This window comes from Daphnia magna, linkage group LG9 (genome assembly GCF_020631705.1).
Source record: "Daphnia magna isolate NIES linkage group LG9, ASM2063170v1.1, whole genome shotgun sequence".
Taxonomy (NCBI): domain Eukaryota; kingdom Metazoa; phylum Arthropoda; class Branchiopoda; order Diplostraca; family Daphniidae; genus Daphnia; species Daphnia magna.
In genome coordinates this window covers 217131-236801 of record NC_059190.1, presented here as the reverse complement: position 1 = coordinate 236801, position 19671 = coordinate 217131, and the positions used below count along the sequence as shown (strand labels likewise).

Genomic DNA, 19671 nt, shown 5'->3' with positions numbered 1-19671 from the left:
CTGCAGTAGTTAGATGTTTGGTTTTGTTATTGTTTTTCCCTTTTTTTTTCTCATAGTTTTTTTACCAAAGAATGCTGCAGGAAGGAATAACAAATTGTGATTCAGATGCTTTCCGAAGAGTTTTTAAATATTACAAAAAAAAATGTCAAGCTCCTGATTTAGCAGGAGTTATCAATTTTCAAGACGAATCCACTTTTGGGCAAAATGTTAGTGCTTCGCCCGAATTGGCTGGTTATCATTTCAAATTACTAATGTGTCAATTTGTTTTTACTCGGTTTCTAGGGAATCAGAGTCTATTCACCCTGCTCTGGTTATGGTTCGAGTGTAACCGTCGATGATCTAGGACTGAAACCACTAGATGATTGGAACATATTCATAGTTAACAAGCATCCTGGTATGATAATATTTAGACTTCCATCAATTATCATAAAAGTTAAACATTTCTGGCTCTCTCGTGTTTTTATTTAAAAGGGCTATTTTTTATATCCAACCCATTTACAAAAAGTGGAATAGAATACTGGATACAACAGTCATTTGAGAATTATTGTCTGCCACCAAACCCAATTAATATTCAAGAAAATGTTGACATCAGAAATTGTAGTGATGATACCATTCTTCAAAAGCTCAGATGGGCCACCCTTGGATACCACCACAATTGGGATACAAAGGTATTTCAATACTTTTAAGTAAATTTTTAGTAAATCAGAAATTTTTCTGTATAGGAATATGATGAAAACTATAGAGATAAGTTTCCTTGTGATCTAAGTCGGCTTTCCACCATTATAGCTAAATGTGTTGGATTTCAAACCTTTACAGCAGAAGCTGCTATAGTAAATTATTATTCCCTTGATTCATCAATTGGTGGGCATACCGATCATTCAGAAAAAAATCATGATGCCCCACTGATTTCAGTAAGGTTAGTACTATGGCGTAATTTGCAAGGAGAAAGTCATTATTTTCAATCAATTGCCCTAAAATAAAACTTTAACCTTGTTTCTTGGTTTCTGGGATTTTCTAGTTTTGGTCAAACTGCAATTTTTTTGCTTGGCGGAATCGAAAAAAACGTTGTACCAACCCCAATGTTCATCCATAGCGGAGATATTGTCATTATGTCAGGTATTTGTGTGCAAGATACAGTGTCATCGACCGATGAATAACAGTTCGTATTAGGTCCAACAAGACTTTGTTATCATGCCGTACCTAAAATAATCCCGAATGCTGAATTCGCCGTTGATGGTAATTCCTTTAGTTATATCAAGTAAATACTGGTGCACACTTACAGTTATATTTTATTCTTTTTAACCAAGGCCGCTGGTCGACAATCATGTCAAAAATGCGTTTGAATTTAAATGTTCGCCAGGTCAACTTATAAAAGCATTTCACTAAAGTTGGCCCATCTTGTTCGTTGTATTATTGCACTTTCTAAAAGGCCGTATATGAAAGGGAGGGTAATACAATTCTTGAAAAGAAAACAAAAAATCTACTATGTATAGTACGGGTAAACGCCGAGAGAATTACAAAATACCAGACAGTCACTTGCCTACTGCGGAAATATACAACAGCATTTTGTAACAAGACTGCTACGAATTAATTTCCATCCTTAGGCAGGCACGAGATATACGTTAATTGAACACATTATTGGCGTAAGTACGTATTGTACCCACTTGGCTAAGCTAGAAGCAAAAAGACAAAAATCTAATTTACTAACAACTGAATAACTGCTCTATGCTACAGTTATATCTTACATGGCTTATTCAAAGAATTGTTCCAAATTTCAAAGACGATCATTGAATTGAATCGTTTAACGTTCTAGTAAATATCGTTGTCGAGAATTCTCATTAAGCTCATTTATCATAAAACACAGTAAGTAGCTCCTATTCTCTTTTTCAAAATAGGTGGCACTGGTAGTTGCCTCTTTGGGTAAAATTGACAAATGCGACGGCTTTCTGATTAATCCTTTCGCAAAAAATTCGACAAAAAAAATAGTAATAATAATAATATTAGTATAAATATAACTAAAATTAAAACTGGTGTTAACATTCAAACTCCGGCTTTTCCGCAAAACCACTCATCGAAACGAAGATAATCAAAGAACTGGAGCCTTATGACACGCAAAGAGGGAGACGTTACATAGATTTTTCTCTTTTGAGTATACTTGCTCGAGTATGAGGCCTGAGAACGTTGTTGGCAGGAGTGAGTTGTCGACGGTTACTGGCGCATCGTAAATCGAAGCTGACGACGACATTGCTTCGACCGGATAAATCGACTTTCTCTTCTTTCGTTTTTTGACTATTTACGCGACTACTATTCAATCGAACACCCACCATCGAAGAGGTGCCAGACGAAGAAGATGAAGTCAGACAACATGCTTCACGGAGCAACCCTAAATTAGCATTGCGAACGGTGTCGCTAGTTGAGCGATGGGAGCGTGGATAACAACGGCCCGACAGAAAATGTGAACAGGGTGCATTTTTGGAATGCTGACAGAGGACTTCTTCGATTTCCTTTTCACTGCAAACAAATTATACTTGATTGATGATGATCATTAAGCTAGACTTTGTGTGAAAGCCAAACCAACCTTGCAAGTTCAAGAAAGTCGTCGAACACGGGCGAAGACACCACCTTAAGCTCTTTGAGGTCACCTTCACAATCGCCATGGTGATGACTGCTTGATTGTTCATAGCGATCAAGAAATTCGCCCAATTTACTAGCAAGACTAGCCACTCGATCACTACCCGTCAATTTCTTCACAGGGTTCTGTTGAACGAAGAGCGGTTACAACTTCAAGGAGACCATAGCTGTTTTGAATTTTAATCTAATACCTTTGGAGACGGGGAGGCGGAACGGAGTCGCCCAGCAGATCCCAGTCGTTGTAAGAAACGCTCAATCAGATCCAGTTGGTTTACGCAATCTGTAGAATTTTCGAGACAAGGTAACCGTTGTTGAACAAAGCGCAAATAACGCGAAAAACCGCGACGGCTCTGCTCCTGGCTAAAATTGTAGAAACAAAAGGCAAAGGTGTCATAGAACAATGGTAATGATTCATCATACGAGTACGCTAACTACCTCAGGATGTACTGATTTGACAGCTGATCATGGATTTCTTTCTTGATTCTCGTTGGCGAATCATCAACGGTCGGAGCTTTTTTAATTCCCCGAATCATTCCTAATTGTATATGTACATGTATATATATTTTTGTGTTACTCCGCAATCGCTATTTTCATTATCGCACAAAGTACCTGGTCGACGGTTGTCTATGGTAAGCGATTGAAGAACAGCATCTTCGTAAAACGAGGTAGTAGACTCAGCATCAGATTCTTCGTTTAAGGAACGCCAGTTGGGATGTGCCCAATTTGAGCTACTAAAGCGAGCAGAAGTTCCTGCGGCTTGGTTCGATCTTGTCGCTGGTCGAAGCATTTTTTTGGGGACTTTTGGGGGAAGTTTGGCAGAATTTAAAGCAGAGATACTCGTAGCAGTGGAAGGGTTTGAGTCGCAAGACACACTCGATGTGGAATTAGAGGCGGCAATTGCAGCAGCAGCTGCCGCTGATGCAGCCGCCGCGACTGAAGCTACTGTTGTTGAACTGTTTCGATTGTTGCTTATCAAAGGGAAGAGACGATCGTGAACCATTCGATTAAAGCTAACTCCAGGCGAAGCTAGGGCCGGTGACGAACAAAGTGTTTCAATAAAATCGCCATAAAGTGACCATGAATCTTCAGTAGGAAAGATGCGGTTGAAATCGCCACGTCGCTCATAATCGTCACGCAATTGCGTTAATATGCGTGACTCCTCAGCGGTGAGCGTCGACGCGCTACCCGTCAACTTGACGACACGAGATTGGTGGAGGCGTGACCGTGGTCCAGTATCAGCTGATTGTGCCCTCCGATATTGATTGCGTTCCGTGGATGTGGGCGCTGTTTTCGCCCGACCTTGCCTTTGCGAAGCAACTGATCCAGGAGTGGTTGGAGTGGTGGTAGGATCCACTGCAGGAATGCCTACAAGCGTCAATAAATCCGATAACATGGCTGATTTAACGCGCAGATCCAATTGCGAATCACAGCCAAGCGAAGGCGACAAATTCACCTCCAATAACCACGGTTTTAAATCCGCGTCGACGAGAATATCAAAGCCGTACAACTCTACAACAACCGGCAAAAGAATAAGTTGGCGAATGAATTTGGCAAAATCTTTCTAATTATTATAGATTACCAAAGCAATTGTTCCGGTGAGGAACAAACATTTTGCAAGCTGCGACAACTGGAGGCGTAGCTGCCATAATAGCTTTGATGCATACGTCTTCGATCCGGCGCATCAGGCGAGACACATCCTTGCCCTGTTAACACAAATAGCTTGTAACAGATGAACGGCAAACGGAATTATATAGATTTACGGACACACCTGAGCTCGTAGGTATTTCAGAAATCCTGTTAGCGATCGTTTGTGACCGACATCTTCTACACTGGGATCCTCAGAACTGCGAAAAGGCATCAGTTAAGTGTGACTACAGGTAATATACTCCGATGATAAACGTGGAACTTACACAACAAAATCAGAGTGATATTTGTTGATGCTATAGTTACACAGATGAATGCATGGATTATCCAAACTGCTTTGATCAGCCGTATACTTGACTGCAGCAAAACGGACAATTCCGTGACGATAGAGGTAGATGACCAGTGGATCGTACGAAGTGACAGCAACGTAGAGACGTAAATCGCACTACGTAAAACGTTTCCGTAAGTTAAAAACTGAAAGATGAAACGCATAAAGGTTGAAAGCCCTTTACCTTATGGCCATCGACCAGCAACGGATTTGCAATGTACTTGGAAATGAGCACAGATTCCTCCATCGGGACTTCATCAGGCTAGGTAATCACAAGGAAAACGTTACAACCCTATAGCTATAGCCAAAAAGAAGAAAATTTACCTTGCTAACTAAATAAATTCCACGTCCCCTAGACGAGGCTACGGGTTTGACTATCCATGGGCCATGTAATCTGTGATGAGCTGACCAGAAATCCCTGAAAACCAATATTAAGCAACCAACAATTTAGTATTTGACTGAGCCCTGCATTTTGTGCTTTACCGTGCTACCTGTATTCATTTGGCATGATAAAGCTGGGAGGAAGGAAATCAAAGTGCTTGGACCCATGGCAGTGCTGAAGCCTTGCAACATTTTTGTACAACCTGTCCTTTCTTGTCAGTTCATAAGACCTAGGAAAATGGTTTACTCTCTGATACGATCGAAGTGAAGAGAATGTGTGTGGTCTAGGATGGGAGCCGGTCCAAAGTAGGTTGAAGTCATTATTGGTTGCTGATACCTCTGTTAGGCCATGGGAAGATAACAGCGAACTAACTAACCATGTGTCACTTTGAGCAGTTCGAAAAGTTAGATTCAAAGCTTTGCCAACCTTCATATATTTTTTTATAACCATTAGGAATAGCTAAACATCTTCAATCAACAAATCTGTTGGTACCTGGAAAGGTGGCGTCCCTGACAAAACACTTGCCCTAAACTTGGCAACAGGAGGTTTTCTTCCTGACTCTATCTGGATCAACCAGTTCTCTAGTAAGTGTAAATCCTCCCTTTATGAAGAAATAATTCAATAATAAATCGACTTCTCAGCACTCAATTTAGAAAGAAAAAAGAGAGACATAAAAACAAACGTGCCGCTTACCCTGGATCTTCGACTTCGTTATTATTGTTGACAGGAGCTGCAGCAGCCATAATAATTATCAATAACTGACTAAAGCTGGAGACATGTAGGAAACGACTTGATGTACTCAAACTCGATAGGAAACTTCGAAACAAACGAGTTAGAGAGTCTGGTAAAATAATAATCTAAAGAATGAGTTGCAGCAGGGCCATGTTTTCACTCACGACTTGTCCCCGCCTTCGCCTGTCAGAAACTAAAAGGGAAAAGAAATTTTGTACGCTGTTACCATGGTAACGTACATGTTTTAAAAGTCTACCATTTTTAGGGGTATGTTATCGTTGCTGGTAGGAGGTACATATCGGTCCTTTAAACATTGACGATGACTGTGTGGCGAGATGACTATCGACACGAAACCTTGTGGTTCTTTTCCCCTAAATAACCGTTGGGGCTTTTCCTTTTCTGGGGGAGTTCACTCCCTGTGAGCCATGAATTAAACATGTATTTTTATTTATTTATTATTTTTTTTTTTCATTTTCGTTCGTTGGTCACCATAAAACACGATTTCTCTTTGTTTTCGTTAAATCTTATTTTGGACACTCGCAGCATGGTTATGTTGATTGCCATTTCAGGAGGCCACGAATAGATTAAACCGTGTTGAGTAACGCCGTTCTGGTAAGCCATCACGCTTGATGATGGTAATTAAATTACAATAGTTGATCATGAGATTAGATGAGCTTCGACCTACTTTTATGGCGTTGCGTTTCTTACTAACATTCCCTGCTAACATCGACCACAATATTTTATAATGAATGAACAGCAGTCAATAGTACGGGACGGATGTGGTTGGGTGTGCGAAGTAATCGATCGAACGTCGGTCCCCTACATAGTTGGATCGTTACCGTACGAAAAGAACCCTCGCAGTAGAAAAAGAAAGGGAAATAAAAATGACGACATGTAATAGTTTTTTTTAAAATGTCATGCACTATCAGAGACCAAGTACAAGGGTATCACGTATTCTTTGTCGGGGAACTATCGCTGACGACAATTTATGGGGAAGCGTTTGTTTTTCAAAGTAATATTTCATAAGGTACAACACGCATCGCAGAATGACTTTCTTTATTTTTATTTTTAGCAAATAACGACAATAGAACAGTGTATCTCCAATCAAATTCGTACAGTCATAGCCCACGTATAACGACGACGCAAGTAATATATATATGCTATGATGATGAGTAGTTTTTCGTGTGAAAACGAAAGCATAGGCGAAACAATAACACGAGTGCAGCTTGTATAATAATTATTATCACAAAACCAAAACCTTGGCATCGAAACAGGCTCATCCTTTCGAGTTGTGTGGGCACTTCAAGGTGATGGGAAATGTCAACGGGCAAAGCCGAGGAAGACGTGAATCGCCGCGACGAGAAAAAAGAACGACGCGAAATTTCGCATAGTCGCCTTAGAAGCATGGCTACTAATTACCGGTTGGCACTGATTGGGTTTCCAAGGTCGGAGGTAGCCCAAGCTGTCTCGAGCTCTAATGCATACGACATACTGGCTAGGTCGATCGATACCATCGATTTGATCTGAACGCAAACCGTAGCCTACGTCTTTAGAAATGACTGGAGAACTGACCAGATCTGGTTGGCCCGGCTGCTGCGATTCTTTCAACATGGGACGGACCTCAACAGAAAAGTCACCCACGTCTTGTCGCGTTTGCACGTACCAGCTGTACGTGATGGATGAGCCCAAACTCGTCACCTCCCGAAAGACGACATCTTTGACGATGGCGTACTTGGCCTTGTTATTCACGCTGCGACCACACGTCAATGATTCGTCGTCAACGGATGCCAAAGTTTGACCGGCCAGCAAATGCGGTTCTTGGCATAGAGTTTGACTCCAAGGGTTATCGTCTCGTAGATCGATGCCACTCAACCAAAACTGCAAAGGCCTCAGTCGGCAGTCGCAGGCAATTGGATTGCCTTCCATAAAGACTTGGGTGGAATTGTTCTCTATCAACGACATGAATTCGTCGTAAAAGCGCGTCAGGCGATTGGAGCGCAAGTTGACTATTTTGAGCCGAGGCGAAGCAACGATTTCGTCAATAGGAATATCAACCATTAAGTTATGACTTAAATCCAATTGAGTCAAATTAGGCAACGGGCCCAACAAGCCTTTCGTTAAATGCGTTAGTCCATTGTAGGCCAAATCAAGAGATTCCAAGCTGGTCATGTTCGTAAGTACACCTGTGCTTAAAGAAATGCCGGATGATAAAATGTCAATGAAATGTTGATTTCAGTTTAGAACATTGTCTGTACCTTTTCGAATTTCATTCAGCATATTTCCTCTAAGGTTAAGTTGGCGAACTTTTTTTGTTCCGATGAGGATCTCTTTAGACAGAACCGGCATCTGATTGAAGGACAAGTCAATTTCAGACAACCGATATGGGATCCACGGACTCTCAGGAAACGTTTTGGGCGAGATGAACGATATCTGATTGTGTGTCAAGTTGATCTATTTCAAATGTAATTATTCAATCGTCAGTATTATTTATTTTTTTTTTTCTATACGAAATTTGTTTAAATAAAGAAAGCATACCCTTTCAAGAGAGAGGCAATCTTCCAGCAGCGAGTGTGTTTTATTGTCCAGCCTTTCTATGGTGTTATGCGAGAGATCTAGCGTCCTCAACGACACCAGACCGTGAAAAGCTCCCGTGGGTATGGAAGAGATGACGTTGAAGCTCATGTTGAGATGAAGGAGTTGGAGAAGTCCTTCGAAGGCTTTCTCACTGACTTGGCTAATGTTGTTGTGACTCAGACCTAATTGGAAGACAATGGGAAGACGGCCAAACGCACCTCGGTTCAACTCGGTTATGTTGTTGAAATCGAGGAAGATGTACTGAATAGTATTCAAATCGGCGAGTGCTTGATAAGGTATGTTCCGAATCGAGTTATTTCTCAAATCAAGTCTTTGCAAGCTGATGAGATTGGCGAAACTACCCGATTCTAGATTATCGCCAATTTCATTGTTGCTCAGATCCAGTAAGAGCAGTGAGTTCATTACCGGCCAAATGCGGTTGGCCGGGATTTTCGACACACGGTTGTTGGCCAGGTTGAGTTCCAGCAATGAAATAGGCAACGTGAAGATGTTTGAAATGAAATTATGTTCCAGTGAAAGCCAACGGATTGATGAAAGGCGAGTAAATGCGCTTCTAGCTACGTCTTTCACTTGATTGTGACTGAAATCCAGTTCAATCAATGTCGGCATATTACCAATGGATGAGCCACTCAGCGATCCCATGTTGTTATGACTGAGGTTTAAGTACCGCAGAGTAAACAAGTTGGACATTGTCGCGCCATCAATTTCAGTCAGCTGATTGTGCGAAAAATCGACAGTGTGCAGCTCGTACAACTTGGGAAAGGTCCTCTTCGGTACCACCTGCAATTGGTTGTAGCTGACGTTCAATATTGCGATGCCCGTCATGAAGTCAAAAGGAACATGCGAAAGATTGGTGATTTGGTTGAAATCGAGACGTAGCTCGAACGGATACGTGGTGGAATCGAAAGCAGTGCGCGAAAATCCCGTCAGATTGTTGTGCGAAAAGTCTAGCAATGTCATATTGGCGCAGTTGACAAACGCTCCCGCTTCCACTATTTCCAGTTGGTTGTAACTGATGTTGACTTTGGCCAGGTAGATATCTTTGAAAGCCGCTTTCTCGATCTTGGTGATTCGATTATCGGACACATCAATATGTTCGCAAAGGTTTAACTCGTGGAACATTTGAAAGTCGATCTTTTGCAGAAAATTACGTGCCAAATCGATGGTGCCGATACGAGAAACGGCACCAAATGTTCCCCTGCCAATATCGCTAATGTTGTTGTCGTTGAGATAGAGTCGACGAAGGAATCGCATGCCGCGAAAAGAATTCGAATCCAATTTCTGAATTTTATTCCCACTCAAATTGATTACTCGCAACACCTAAAACGAAGAGAACGAGTTTTAAGTAAAGCATCAAATCCAGTAAGGGCAATTGTTTTTATTACCGTGTTGCGTGCAAAGACTCCTCGAGGATATTCAGTCAGTCCGTTGTGTGACACGTTAACGTTGATAAGCTTAGCGAGATCGGAAAAGTAGGTCGGCTGTAATTTCGACAGGAAGTTGTGGCCGACGTCGAGCACTTCCAGGTTGCGAAGAGGTTGGAAAATACCTTTTGGTATTTCCTTTAACTGATTGCCGTGCAAGTCGAGAGTTTTCAACTTGTCGAGGCCAGCAAAAGCCTCTGGCATCAGTTGCGAGATGTTTGGCGTTTATCAAACGCAAGTCTTCCAAATGAAGGCCGGCAAACGCTCGACTAGAAATGTTATCGAGTTTGCTTTGATCCACTCGCAAAACGGTCAAAGACGAGAGTTTCTTTAGACCCTCGGGTATTTCTACCAGCTCCGTCCGCGTGAGGTTAAGCATGACGAGCGTCGAGTTCGATACACCAAGGAAGACGTCATCTTCAATATAATTCAGAGGCGTGTCAATGATGACGAGTCGACGAATCTCGACATTATGGAACAATGGCCCGTACAACCTTGGAAATGTGCAACATCATCACAGAAATGACATCAGCAAAGAGGGACGAATATGAGCGTGAAAAGTACTATACCGAGTGATGCGAGAATGGGAAATAAGTAGCTCATCGATTGGTGCCCCGGCGTTATTGAGTCCAACAGACAATGTAGCCAAATTAGTTCGATTGCAGTGTACCACCTGCGAATATTTTCAACATGATGACATGAAAGGGTTCGTATTAAAACAGCCTGAATTATTTTTCGTACCAGACCAGTATCGGCACCTCGAATGCAGAGGCATGGATAGATAAGCCTTGGTTCTTGCGGACACGGATATTTCGGTCCGGGTGGAATGTAAACGCAATAGGAAACTTGAAGGTGAAGTAAAAACAAAAAGGGTAGCAGGAAGAGGATCCGGGAAGACATTCTTGGTGGTGGTGAGATTTTTCACGAGTCACTTGCTGATTGTGTGAGAATAAAAGACGTCTGTTGCAAGTAGAAAAAGAAAGGTGGGCTGGGCAGAGTCAAGGCCAGCCAAAAGTTCGCCTGTCGCTTTTGTATTCGGAGTATGCCCCGACTATGAGTGGGTGCGTGTGTCTGCGCAAGAATTAAATTAAAGGAAAGGAAAACTCGACTCTTTCACTTTTCACTGGCCGCTTCCACTCCCTGTACACACTCGCATGACTTTCACTCTCTGTGTTAAACTCGGCGATTTCTCTCAGTCAGCTGTTTGAAAGGCAGAAAAACAACTTCAGTTATCCCACGCCATTTTCCTACGTAAACACAAGGGGAAGTCGACCTCACGTGAAATAGGTACCCTCGATATCGAAATAAACCAACTAACGGAGAAATTCTTTGAACGAACGAAATCTTAGTTCGCCAAACAATTGGTACGCGACAAAATTTAGGCCAGTCGGTTAAACGCAAAAGTAGGGCTCTCAAATTATGTCTTAGAATACCAGAGCTTGGTCCGATTATTTTCAGCGATTTCTTTTTGTGATTTGATGCGAGAATTGTCACGGAAGTATCACTGCGATTAAACAAACAAGCTTTGACTGCACTGCGTGAGCGAATGAAGTATACACACACACACAAAACACGTGGAGTCTTGACGAGAGTTGGAGCTCAACTTGGGGATTTCGACGCAAGCTGCTGGTATAGACCTGCCGAATGGATGCCAACCCCGTTAGGCCAATGACCCACTTTCGAAGCCACCCCCTCACCTCCGCAGGCCAACAACACTTGTACCACTTCTTTTGATACCTTCCAGAATCTCTAAAATATAAATAATCCGAAAAAGGGCGTCGGAAGGAGGATGAAAACATTCATTTCAGCAGGGGTGCTAACGCGGCAGCTGGGAAAACGATGACGAAAGCAAAGAAAGAAATTTTCTCCAACGTTAACTGGCAAATTGATGCAGAACGACGCCCATTGCTCGACAATTTTCTAAATAAAGAATCTCGTTATTTGCACATAAAAATACGTACTTGCCGCGCTCCCGTTGAGTCAGCACCAACTGCAATTCTCACTTTCTACGTGATACACTCGTCTTTTTGCCGCATAAACGCCCAACGATTGATCATATCTTCTCATGTAAAGTTGTTCGTAATGAACGGATAAAGGACGGTACTGCCAGCCTCTCCTTTTCCCTAAATCAGCACCATTATACACTGGAAAGTGGGCAAATAAAATTTGGCCGTAGCTCCATGTTGATAAAAACAAGCGTCTCTGTCGAGGTCATTGCAATACAACACACACACACACACCATCACTTTCGTTTAAGTATGCCAGAAACGGCAAATTGGAAGATGAAAAGAAAGGTTGTTTGGTTGTGTGTGTGACTGTCCAAGGTGCCCGCTAGCTTGAAATGGTCATTCAAAGCGTCCTTGGGAAAGGAAACTTTGGAGACGAGGAAATGGAATAAACTCCGGTTATAAGAAGCTTAGCAAATGGTTCCAACGGTAGCTCATACCTGTTGACTACTTAGCTTAAGCTTTGCGAAACGTTAAGGACTCTTCCAAGGCCGGCATTTGGCAATGAAAGTCAAACACGCGCTATAAACCAAAATTGTAGAGTTGTCAGAAGGTTTTAAGTACGTTGTTACCATTACTGCAACAATTTCATTTTCCGACCGGTCAACAGGTGCAAATATGCAACACACAGCCAACAGATTTCCACTTTGACGTGTTGGACGCGAATAAAAACAACATCATTTTCCCTCTGGCATTTTCCGAGCTCGAATAGTTGCTGTGGTTGAAAAAACTTTGGAGTCATTATTCCCTCTGAAATAAACTGTGTACAAAACAGCAATGTCAAAAGAGAGTATCATTCTTTTGTTAAGGCATAATAATATTACCGTCCTTGGAAGCGGAGGAATAACCTGGAGAGGAGAAAAAAAAAAAACGCGTCTGGCGACTTGACTGCACCCCACACGGCAACAACCCAGCATCTTTCGATGCAGATGAGTCAACTACATCCCGGATCCACATTTAGGTTTTGATGTAGCGAAACTTGTTTGTGTTGTTTTTCTATGTAATTATCGCATTGTTTCCAAACATCTCGTCCTTGTCTGCATCTCATTAAATTTTCTATACTTGAAGACGATATTTACGAGATGTTTGGGAACCCTGACGGCCGAAAATTGCAGCATTCAGTCGTCAAATGCGGGACTAAACGAAGAAGAGAAAGCGGTAACGCATTTTCCACTTTTTGTTTCCATCCACTTGCGTTTGTACACGCGGAAATAGGTTAAACCTGCAATAACTTCCGCCATTAAAAAATGGAAAAAAAAAAGCTGTCTGGTTAGGAACAGGAAAAAATGAAACACGTTTCGCTTCAACTTTTTGGGCACTTGATTCAAAAAGATTAGAAAAGGATATACATATTTTGGCCAACCACTGTAACGATTGTTTGACGCGCAGTATGAGCTTTTTCAAGGTACATCTTTGTTGCGATAAGATAGTCATCTTTTTGTGCAAAACCAAAACGATAAAAATTGCAATAGGATTTGGACGTTCTCGTGACCTCGGCGCACAACTAGACTGCATCCTTTTAATACGAGTTCGATGAGGCGGTACGTAATCATTTTTAAACCTTTTCTACAAAATAAAATTTACTCTTAAAAAGTCATTGTTTCAACCTCTAAAAGATTATTCTGTTCGCTCCATTAGTAGCCAAATTTTGAAAAAAACCCAATAATCTGGTTTTCAATCTGCTGAGAGCGGCGTTAGGCAGCAATTGTTTGTAACTTTCACAATCTTGTTTTGGCTACGACCTCCTTCAATTCTCAAAACTTGGCATTGAATCAAATGTCCGTCAATTCTAGAAGGTTGACAAAATATTTTGTTTTTGAGCCAAATTTTAATCGCAGAATAAAGGGCCAGCATAACAGCCCGTCAATAACAGCAATAAGGAAAGAATTATGTGATCCATTTAAGGCTAATTCCAATCTACTGATATTTTAGAAAATTAAAGATAAGTATCACTTGGTCAGTTAGGCTAGGACGGATGTGAGATATTCACGACGGGCAGGCATTTCATCAGCTGGTCGGTTGTACGGTGTCCAGATTGGTTCACCAACAAAGAAACGCTTGGCCTTGATATAGTTCTACAGATAATTCCCAACAAATTACAGAATTATAAACACAAAACCGTTTCATTAAGTTGAATGAACGGGGAATAAGAGAAAACTCAAATGACTCAACAACGAACCAAGGAATCCAGAGTAAAACGATGGTAAATGCCAGCCGGTAAAACGAGTAAATCACCAGCCTCTACTTTGATGCGGATCCAGCTGTCATTTTTGGCGTCTCTCACATCAAAGAAGCCGGATCCGCTCAGTACGAAACGAATTTCTTCGTCAGTATGCAAATGCTCCGAGAAGAAAATCTTCAACTAGATTTTTTTTTTTTTTTTAATTGAAATTACCTTTTGAATAAAATTATGGCAGGGGTGTCATACCTTTTCTTCGTAATTAGGCAACTTCTCGGGCGAAATTTCGATAACGTCCTCGTAGGTATAACCTCTATCTTTCTTGATTTTATCTAGTACACCGTCTTCCTCATAAGAATCGAGGTTTAGCTGAAACGAGTTTAAGAAACAAAACTGAGCTTGAAGTAAATGGAAAAAAAAAAAAAAAAAGAAAAATACTAACCTTCCAGTAAAGGACTCCAGTTAGCGTGACCAGATCTTTCATGTCAACCGGTTGAGGTGGGTTTTTCTGGTGATCTAAACGCTGATCCTCATCAGAGTCGTCCATATACCAGGCACTAACCATCTTGAAAGAAATAACACAAAAAAGGGATTTATTAAATATAAATACATATTTATTTCCATGGCTAGAAGATAAGATCTCTTATAATAGTTTTGAAATTAGTATCCAATTTGCTTTCTAGTTGAAGATACGTTTCCCTAGCAACGACCTGAAACCGGGAACGATTAGTGTGTACGAGTTCTCCATAAAGGTAAGCGCCCATGGCCGGATGCTGCAGTAAAAACTCACGAACCATAGGCAAAAGACGAGTACATTGCTGGGCAACAATCAATTCACAAGCTCGATGGTACGTATCCGCATTAATTAAATGAGGCTCGTAGTGATCAATAAGACGGCGCACGCTTTTTGCGGGTATCAATTTGCTTTCTAGTTCCAGTAACCGATCCAATAAGGCAAGGACTTGATCAGGCATGGCTTGAGAAAAAGGAAATAAAGGTGGACTTCCTCTTGGCCGCTTCCAATATTCGAGATGTTGCGTGACTTGTGCATCAAGAATGTTTATGGTGGAAAATTCAGTTTTCCATTCGGGCAAAGATGAACTGTACAGCCAAATCTGGGCCTGATGACGAATCTCTTCCTTTTGCTGGAACTGGTGACAAAAGAAATCGACGCACTCGGTTGTTGTTATCAAACAACCGTGAAAATGCTCGATGTAGCATTTCAGAGCTACCAGGAGTGGGTCTAAGCCTACAATCTTGACCAATTGGACTAGAAAAAAATAACCTTTTAGATAGGGTATTTGCGAGACTGTTTTGTCACGATGCAATCCATTGATCACAACATTAGTTTCCGAATTCAACGAACTGACACTCTGCAGAAAAAGATCCACATTTTGACAGTCCGACTTTAGAATCTGATAGCGATTGATTGCTTTCAGCTCCATGAGTTCAGTTTGACGGGAAAATTTTGACATCTTCAAGTCGACGACATCCTTAAGAAAAAAAAAAAAAAGGGAATATGAAATAATGCGAGATTATGATAAAAAAATTATCCAAAGAAATTACCTCCATGAACGTTGCAAAGCCTTCACTAATCCACTCTTCATTCCAATTTTTAGGCCCGATATTAATGCCGAACCAAGAATGGCTAATTTCATGACCCAGTCTAGCCAACATTGGGGAATGGCCATAGAGAATGCTGGGCGAGATCAAAATTAATCCAGGAGATGCGAATCCAAGACAAGTCACTGAGGAAGGCATGATTACAAAATCCAGTTTCGGAACAACATGTCTTCCCAAGATGTGAAATATAGCTTCAATCGAAGAAGGAATGTAATCCTTGAACAGCGATGGATCGCAGGAATTGGAATAGAACACTTGACAGGGGATTTTGGGACCACCAAAGTCTGACTGGGCGAAAGGGCAAGGGTAATGCGGATGACGACATTCTATTATTCTATCGTCGGGTGTTCTCAGTTCCAAATGAAAAGGAATCTCCTCACGTTTCCATTTCCCGATTGCAAGGGCAAACGTAGAGAGTGGTAGTAACATCGACGTGTAAAAATAAATGCCCATGCCAGTTGAAAATCCTCTGTCATCCCCAGTTGTAGCTGCACCAAAACCATCAGGCACTTGCAGTAATAACTGCCAGGTAGCCATCAATGTAGGTGCATCTTGATAAGGAAAGAGAGATCTATTGTTGACTAAGCTTCCTGTGGTAAGACAGCAACATTTTCCATCGTCATCAAGAACCCAGGAAATTGAACTACCTTCTGGCTTTGTACGGTAACTGAAACAAAGAACAGCTTTTTTCTTTTGAAGGTTTTCAACTTTGACACACCAACTTCCAAAATTTGGATCCAATGTTTGTCTCTCTTTCTTTGAAGTCCAATACATAAACAATTCATTACTCTTTCGTTTGTCAAAACTATCTAAGAGGGTAGATACTTCTTCCTCATTGGCATTTACTTCTTCAACTGCACCAATGTGTAGATCTTTTAAATCTAAAATTAGCGTTGATCCTGATCCAACTTGTTTGATAAACACATAAACATCACCACTAAAATATCGCTGTTCTATGTCGCAGGTCAATCTCAGCATGTAATGTTCTACTTTGTAATCACTTCCCAAACTGAGCAGTGGAAGATCTAAATTGTCATGGCAGCTCATATCAAAATAATCGTTCTATTCTCTCGTTAACAAAAAGACGAATAGAAAACTCTTATTTACCTTTAAAACTTTTAAATTTTTTAAAATTAAGTTCCCTTCGAACAGCCACCTGCTTCTAAGAAGATTACAGGCGCTCACCCGGACCGTGCTCTATTTTTTAAACACGGCGTCGGCTGCTAGTGAACTGGTTTAGTTCTAAATTAAACTATCAGATGGCGAATAAATCTGTCTGCAAAAAGGAAAGTAGATCAAGAAAATCGTGTTGTTTGGTTTCACAAACTTCCAAACAAAAAGAAGAGAAATTCCGGATGTCGAGTTACGACTTATGGGAATCTCATTGTTTTGCAACCATGCCGCTGTTTGACATTGTTCTGTGAGGAACCATCACTTGTGGGGTCTTCAACAGCTTCGTAGGTACCCGGTTTGGTTTTGGCTTTGTTATTATTTGGATGACGCATGCGACGTGACTACACTTGTTTATCGGAATCAGGTTATCGGGCTTTTTTAGAATAGCGGTATTGAAAGAAATCAGTTTAAGCATTACAGTTGCATCATTCAAGTTTTGTATATTTTTCAGAAGAATGGCAAACAGCAATGGGGAAACTAATCCCCCAGTTCGCCAAAACATTCCTCCATTCTCAGTGAGAGAAGTTTACAAAGCAGGCTGGCTCAAAGGTGTATCGTTCCCAGGTGAAAGGAGAGGAGTCATCTTTGGGAAAAAGTATGAACGTCTTTGGACACTCTTCTGCATCCACGATGATGTTCAACCTTTCCTGGAGTTTTACATCGAACCCAAAGCAACTCCATCACACCAACCCATTTGGGCCACTTCGCTGGCCCACTGCATGCATGTGTCACATTCAATCGCTGTCCAAGGTGACACCTTTGAGTTTGTTGTTACCTGTCGAGAGTGCACTGTTCTTCGGCTGGGTGCTTCATCTCGAGAACAGATGAACGAATGGGTTGACGTTCTCAGAAACCGTCTTCGCGATATTGGTGTGCTCGAACCCAAAGAGAACTTTTATTCTCCCCTCCCTGAAGCTGCCAAACCTCCGCCCAACGCGAGCCATTCATCGACCAGAGATCCCAATTCGCCGCTTCCACTTCCACCAGCCAGCCGAAATGATACACGTTCCGATCAGCAGCAAGTTGCGGACGTTCTTTACGCCGATACCGTTGAATCGCAGGTCCCAACAGTTCAGACAGCTGTCGCCGAAGAGGCAGTAGCGTCACACGTTACTGTCATTTCAGTTAACGAAGACATGTTGGATGATCCAGTATTCATCGTTGACTCGAACGCCGTTCCAGCACCGCCCAGCATGTTTTCGACGCGCGTCCGCATCGCCAGCGCACCCAGTTCATTACGAGAATCCATCGAAATAGAAAATAGCTACGAAGCCATATTTAATTCTACCCCGGCCGTTGCTCCAGCCCCAACGACGCCGCCTATTTCTGCTGCTATTAGCCACCGATTGCACAGTGGTAGACAGCTGCCCGAATTACCTGCCGCAACAGCTGATCACGGGGTGGTCGTCCGAACCCCATCGCATCATCTCCATCCCCTTACGCAGCACATGGTTCACGGGCAACAGCGAACGCGGGATGGATTGAGACGCACGATGAGCATGGGGCAAGAACATCAACATCTTCACCCGATGCCACGATCGATTCCTCCGCCACCGTTACTCTTACAACCGGCGCCTGGCCGCGGGGGGCGAGAGGGGGGTCTTGTTCTTTTACCTAGGCCACCGCCACTCTTTGCTGCTTCAACTCCTCAGCCTTCGAGTTCTCATCATCCGCTCGGTACGCGACACAGCAGTCCTCTGTTCCGCCCGACTCCGTCCAACCATCAACCAAACAGCGCAGCTCTGCAGCCGGTCAACGCCAATCACGGCCCAGGTGCCGAGACGGGCTATTCTTTGAAAGAGAGGCAAGTGGCCCGCCTACGCATGGAAATGCAGCATCCGGCTGGCGTTCGCATTATCCTCAAGAAAAGAGACTGCCTGAATACCATCGCTTTAATCGACGCTCTCGGAACTGTTTGGTATTTTTTTCGCATTTCATCACCTAGTCGTAGTCTCATGTGTGACCTGCTAAATCTTTACAGGGTGGCCGGATGGAGGCAAAAAGAGAAGCCGTTGCTTTACAACGTATTCCACATAGGGGATCAAATAATGCGCGTCAGCCATTGTAATGTCTCGTCTTCTGTTGACGTCAATCGATTGATCAAGAACGAATCGTCCGGCCAGGTAAACCGCATCTTTTTGTTTCAAAAACTACTCGATCGTTAGGCTACTAATGCACAATTGGATTCAAGATTGAGTTTATAGTTCGACGAATACCTTTTGGTCGCGTGTTTCACCTGCGACGCGAGGCCGAAGGTCAAAGTCTTGGGATCGTTACGGAAGCCGGCGGAGGCGCCGAGATCCGCGAAGTCGTAGCGGGTGGATTGGCAGCTCAACAGGGCGTCCCGCCATTAGCCATGAATCCGTTAATGTCGTCCTCTTCTGCGTCATCATCGTCACCAATGTCTTGCTCCTGGACTCTGACGGAAATCAATGGCCGGCCACTGAATCTTTGCTCCAAGGAAGGCGAGGCACGAGATCGGCTCAATGCCGTCGGCAAGGCTGTCAGTGTTCTCATCCAGCCGACGGAATTCGTCAAATTACTCAAGAAACAAATCAAGAGCATCCGAGGCTACAAGGATTACCTCCTCGTTTGAATTGAGAACGACACAGTTATGCTAAACTTTCCCTTGTTTCTCTTCTCGCCAACCGTAAACATTTCCAGCTGACTAATTGTACAACTTACCCATTGTTGATAACCTCCTCTTGTTTTTGTTTGGTTGATTTTTACAGTTTTTGTGCTTTTTTCCCCCTGCCCCGTCTTTTCTGAGATGATATGAAAATGATATTTCCCCCTCCCCCCCTGTCTCTTACAGCTTTTGTGACTGTGATACTTCAAATTTTGTCAAACTGGGATCAAATAAAACGAGAGAAAAAACGACGAAAACAGTCAAAGCTAGAAAGGACAACGAAATGAAAACGTGGGGCCACAGTTGGTGGACGAGCCAGCTGTTC

General features: G+C 42.4%; 6 protein-coding genes across 16 annotated transcripts; 2 read left to right on the top strand and 4 right to left on the bottom strand.

The window, feature by feature from the left end:
• The first annotated feature begins 69 nt into the window (after window positions 1–69).
• On the top strand, window positions 70–1466 carry LOC116930463 (nucleic acid dioxygenase ALKBH1). The gene is made up of 7 exons (XM_032937871.2): window positions 70–206; window positions 283–394; window positions 472–668; window positions 723–916; window positions 1019–1116; window positions 1171–1236; window positions 1308–1466. Exons 1-7 carry the CDS (start codon window positions 72–74, stop codon window positions 1370–1372), a joined length of 867 nt encoding a protein of 288 aa, XP_032793762.2. The 5' UTR covers window positions 70–71; the 3' UTR covers window positions 1373–1466.
• Window positions 1384–6122, bottom strand: LOC116930461 (tubulin polyglutamylase TTLL5). Its single transcript, XM_032937869.2, has 14 exons — window positions 5974–6122; window positions 5679–5910; window positions 5478–5586; window positions 5095–5411; window positions 4928–5021; window positions 4788–4865; window positions 4542–4720; window positions 4400–4475; window positions 4211–4334; window positions 3241–4140; window positions 3067–3166; window positions 2823–2991; window positions 2579–2757; window positions 1384–2511 (listed from the first exon to the last, which is right to left on the bottom strand). Exons 2-14 carry the CDS (start codon window positions 5726–5728, stop codon window positions 2127–2129), a joined length of 2760 nt encoding a protein of 919 aa, XP_032793760.2. The 5' UTR covers window positions 5729–5910; window positions 5974–6122; the 3' UTR covers window positions 1384–2126.
• A 634-nt stretch (window positions 6123–6756) lies between these two features.
• On the bottom strand, window positions 6757–13405 carry LOC116931206 (toll-like receptor 3). Its single transcript, XM_045179347.1, is given in 8 exon segments — window positions 6757–7900; window positions 7973–8168; window positions 8253–9632; window positions 9698–9955; window positions 9957–10230; window positions 10306–10409; window positions 10478–12502; window positions 12567–13405. Coding segments are annotated over 7 exon segments (3234 nt in total). The 5' UTR covers window positions 10637–12502; window positions 12567–13405; the 3' UTR covers window positions 6757–7037.
• Window positions 13406–13550: 145 nt separating this feature from the next.
• LOC116931218 (1,2-dihydroxy-3-keto-5-methylthiopentene dioxygenase) lies at window positions 13551–16794 on the bottom strand. The gene is made up of 5 exons (XM_032938762.2): window positions 16652–16794; window positions 14364–14486; window positions 14171–14290; window positions 13922–14104; window positions 13551–13817 (listed from the first exon to the last, which is right to left on the bottom strand). Exons 2-5 carry the CDS (start codon window positions 14484–14486, stop codon window positions 13704–13706), a joined length of 540 nt encoding a protein of 179 aa, XP_032794653.2. The 5' UTR covers window positions 16652–16794; the 3' UTR covers window positions 13551–13703.
• LOC116931210 (aminopeptidase O-like) lies at window positions 14498–16645 on the bottom strand. 5 transcript variants are annotated; one of them, XM_045179352.1, is made up of 4 exons: window positions 16391–16645; window positions 16192–16300; window positions 15488–16134; window positions 14498–15414 (listed from the first exon to the last, which is right to left on the bottom strand). In XM_045179352.1, exons 1-4 carry the CDS (start codon window positions 16589–16591, stop codon window positions 14548–14550), a joined length of 1824 nt encoding a protein of 607 aa, XP_045035287.1. In that variant the 5' UTR covers window positions 16592–16645; the 3' UTR covers window positions 14498–14547. The 5 variants fall into 5 exon arrangements, with proteins under 5 accessions (XP_045035287.1, XP_045035284.1, XP_045035286.1 ...); XM_045179349.1 differs by having other exon boundaries at window positions 16192–16645; XM_045179351.1 differs by having other exon boundaries at window positions 15488–16095; window positions 16192–16645.
• A 38-nt stretch (window positions 16795–16832) lies between the features above and the next one.
• Window positions 16833–19605, top strand: LOC116931208. Of its 7 annotated transcripts, none has more exons than XM_032938734.2 (4): window positions 16833–17001; window positions 17172–18635; window positions 18699–18840; window positions 18909–19605. In XM_032938734.2, the coding sequence occupies exons 2-4, from the start codon at window positions 17173–17175 to the stop codon at window positions 19311–19313; spliced, it is 2010 nt and encodes a 669-aa protein (XP_032794625.2). In that variant the 5' UTR covers window positions 16833–17001; window position 17172; the 3' UTR covers window positions 19314–19605. The 7 variants fall into 7 exon arrangements, with proteins under 7 accessions (XP_032794625.2, XP_032794624.2, XP_032794630.1 ...); XM_032938733.2 differs by having other exon boundaries at window positions 17169–18635; XM_032938739.2 differs by having other exon boundaries at window positions 16833–17005.
• The last annotated feature ends 66 nt before the right edge of the window (window positions 19606–19671 follow it).

Coding starts and splice junctions, on each gene's coding strand:
- LOC116931208 (XM_032938734.2), top strand. CDS start 17,173: ATGGCAAACAGCAATGGGGAAACTAATCCCCCAGTTCGCCAAAACATT. Junction 18,636..18,698: donor GACGCTCTCGGAACTGTTTG/GTATTTTTTTCG, acceptor AAATCTTTACAG/GGTGGCCGGATGGAGGCAAA. Junction 18,841..18,908: donor AGAACGAATCGTCCGGCCAG/GTAAACCGCATC, acceptor ATTGGATTCAAG/ATTGAGTTTATAGTTCGACG.
- LOC116931210 (XM_032938742.2), bottom strand. CDS start 16,591: ATGAGCTGCCATGACAATTTAGATCTTCCACTGCTCAGTTTGGGAAGT. Junction 15,415..15,487: donor GCTTTGCAACGTTCATGGAG/GTAATTTCTTTG, acceptor TTTTTTCTTAAG/GATGTCGTCGACTTGAAGAT.
- LOC116930463 (XM_032937871.2), top strand. CDS start 72: ATGCTGCAGGAAGGAATAACAAATTGTGATTCAGATGCTTTCCGAAGA. Junction 207..282: donor AATCCACTTTTGGGCAAAAT/GTTAGTGCTTCG, acceptor CTCGGTTTCTAG/GGAATCAGAGTCTATTCACC. Junction 917..1,018: donor GCCCCACTGATTTCAGTAAG/GTTAGTACTATG, acceptor GGGATTTTCTAG/TTTTGGTCAAACTGCAATTT.
- LOC116931218 (XM_032938762.2), bottom strand. CDS start 14,486: ATGGTTAGTGCCTGGTATATGGACGACTCTGATGAGGATCAGCGTTTA. Junction 14,105..14,170: donor TGCCTAATTACGAAGAAAAG/GTATGACACCCC, acceptor AAAAAAATCTAG/TTGAAGATTTTCTTCTCGGA. Junction 13,818..13,921: donor GTTTTACTCTGGATTCCTTG/GTTCGTTGTTGA, acceptor AATTATCTGTAG/AACTATATCAAGGCCAAGCG.
- LOC116930461 (XM_032937869.2), bottom strand. CDS start 5,728: ATGGCTGCTGCAGCTCCTGTCAACAATAATAACGAAGTCGAAGATCCA. Junction 4,335..4,399: donor TGAAATACCTACGAGCTCAG/GTGTGTCCGTAA, acceptor TTGTGTTAACAG/GGCAAGGATGTGTCTCGCCT. Junction 2,992..3,066: donor TCAAATCAGTACATCCTGAG/GTAGTTAGCGTA, acceptor CTACAATTTTAG/CCAGGAGCAGAGCCGTCGCG.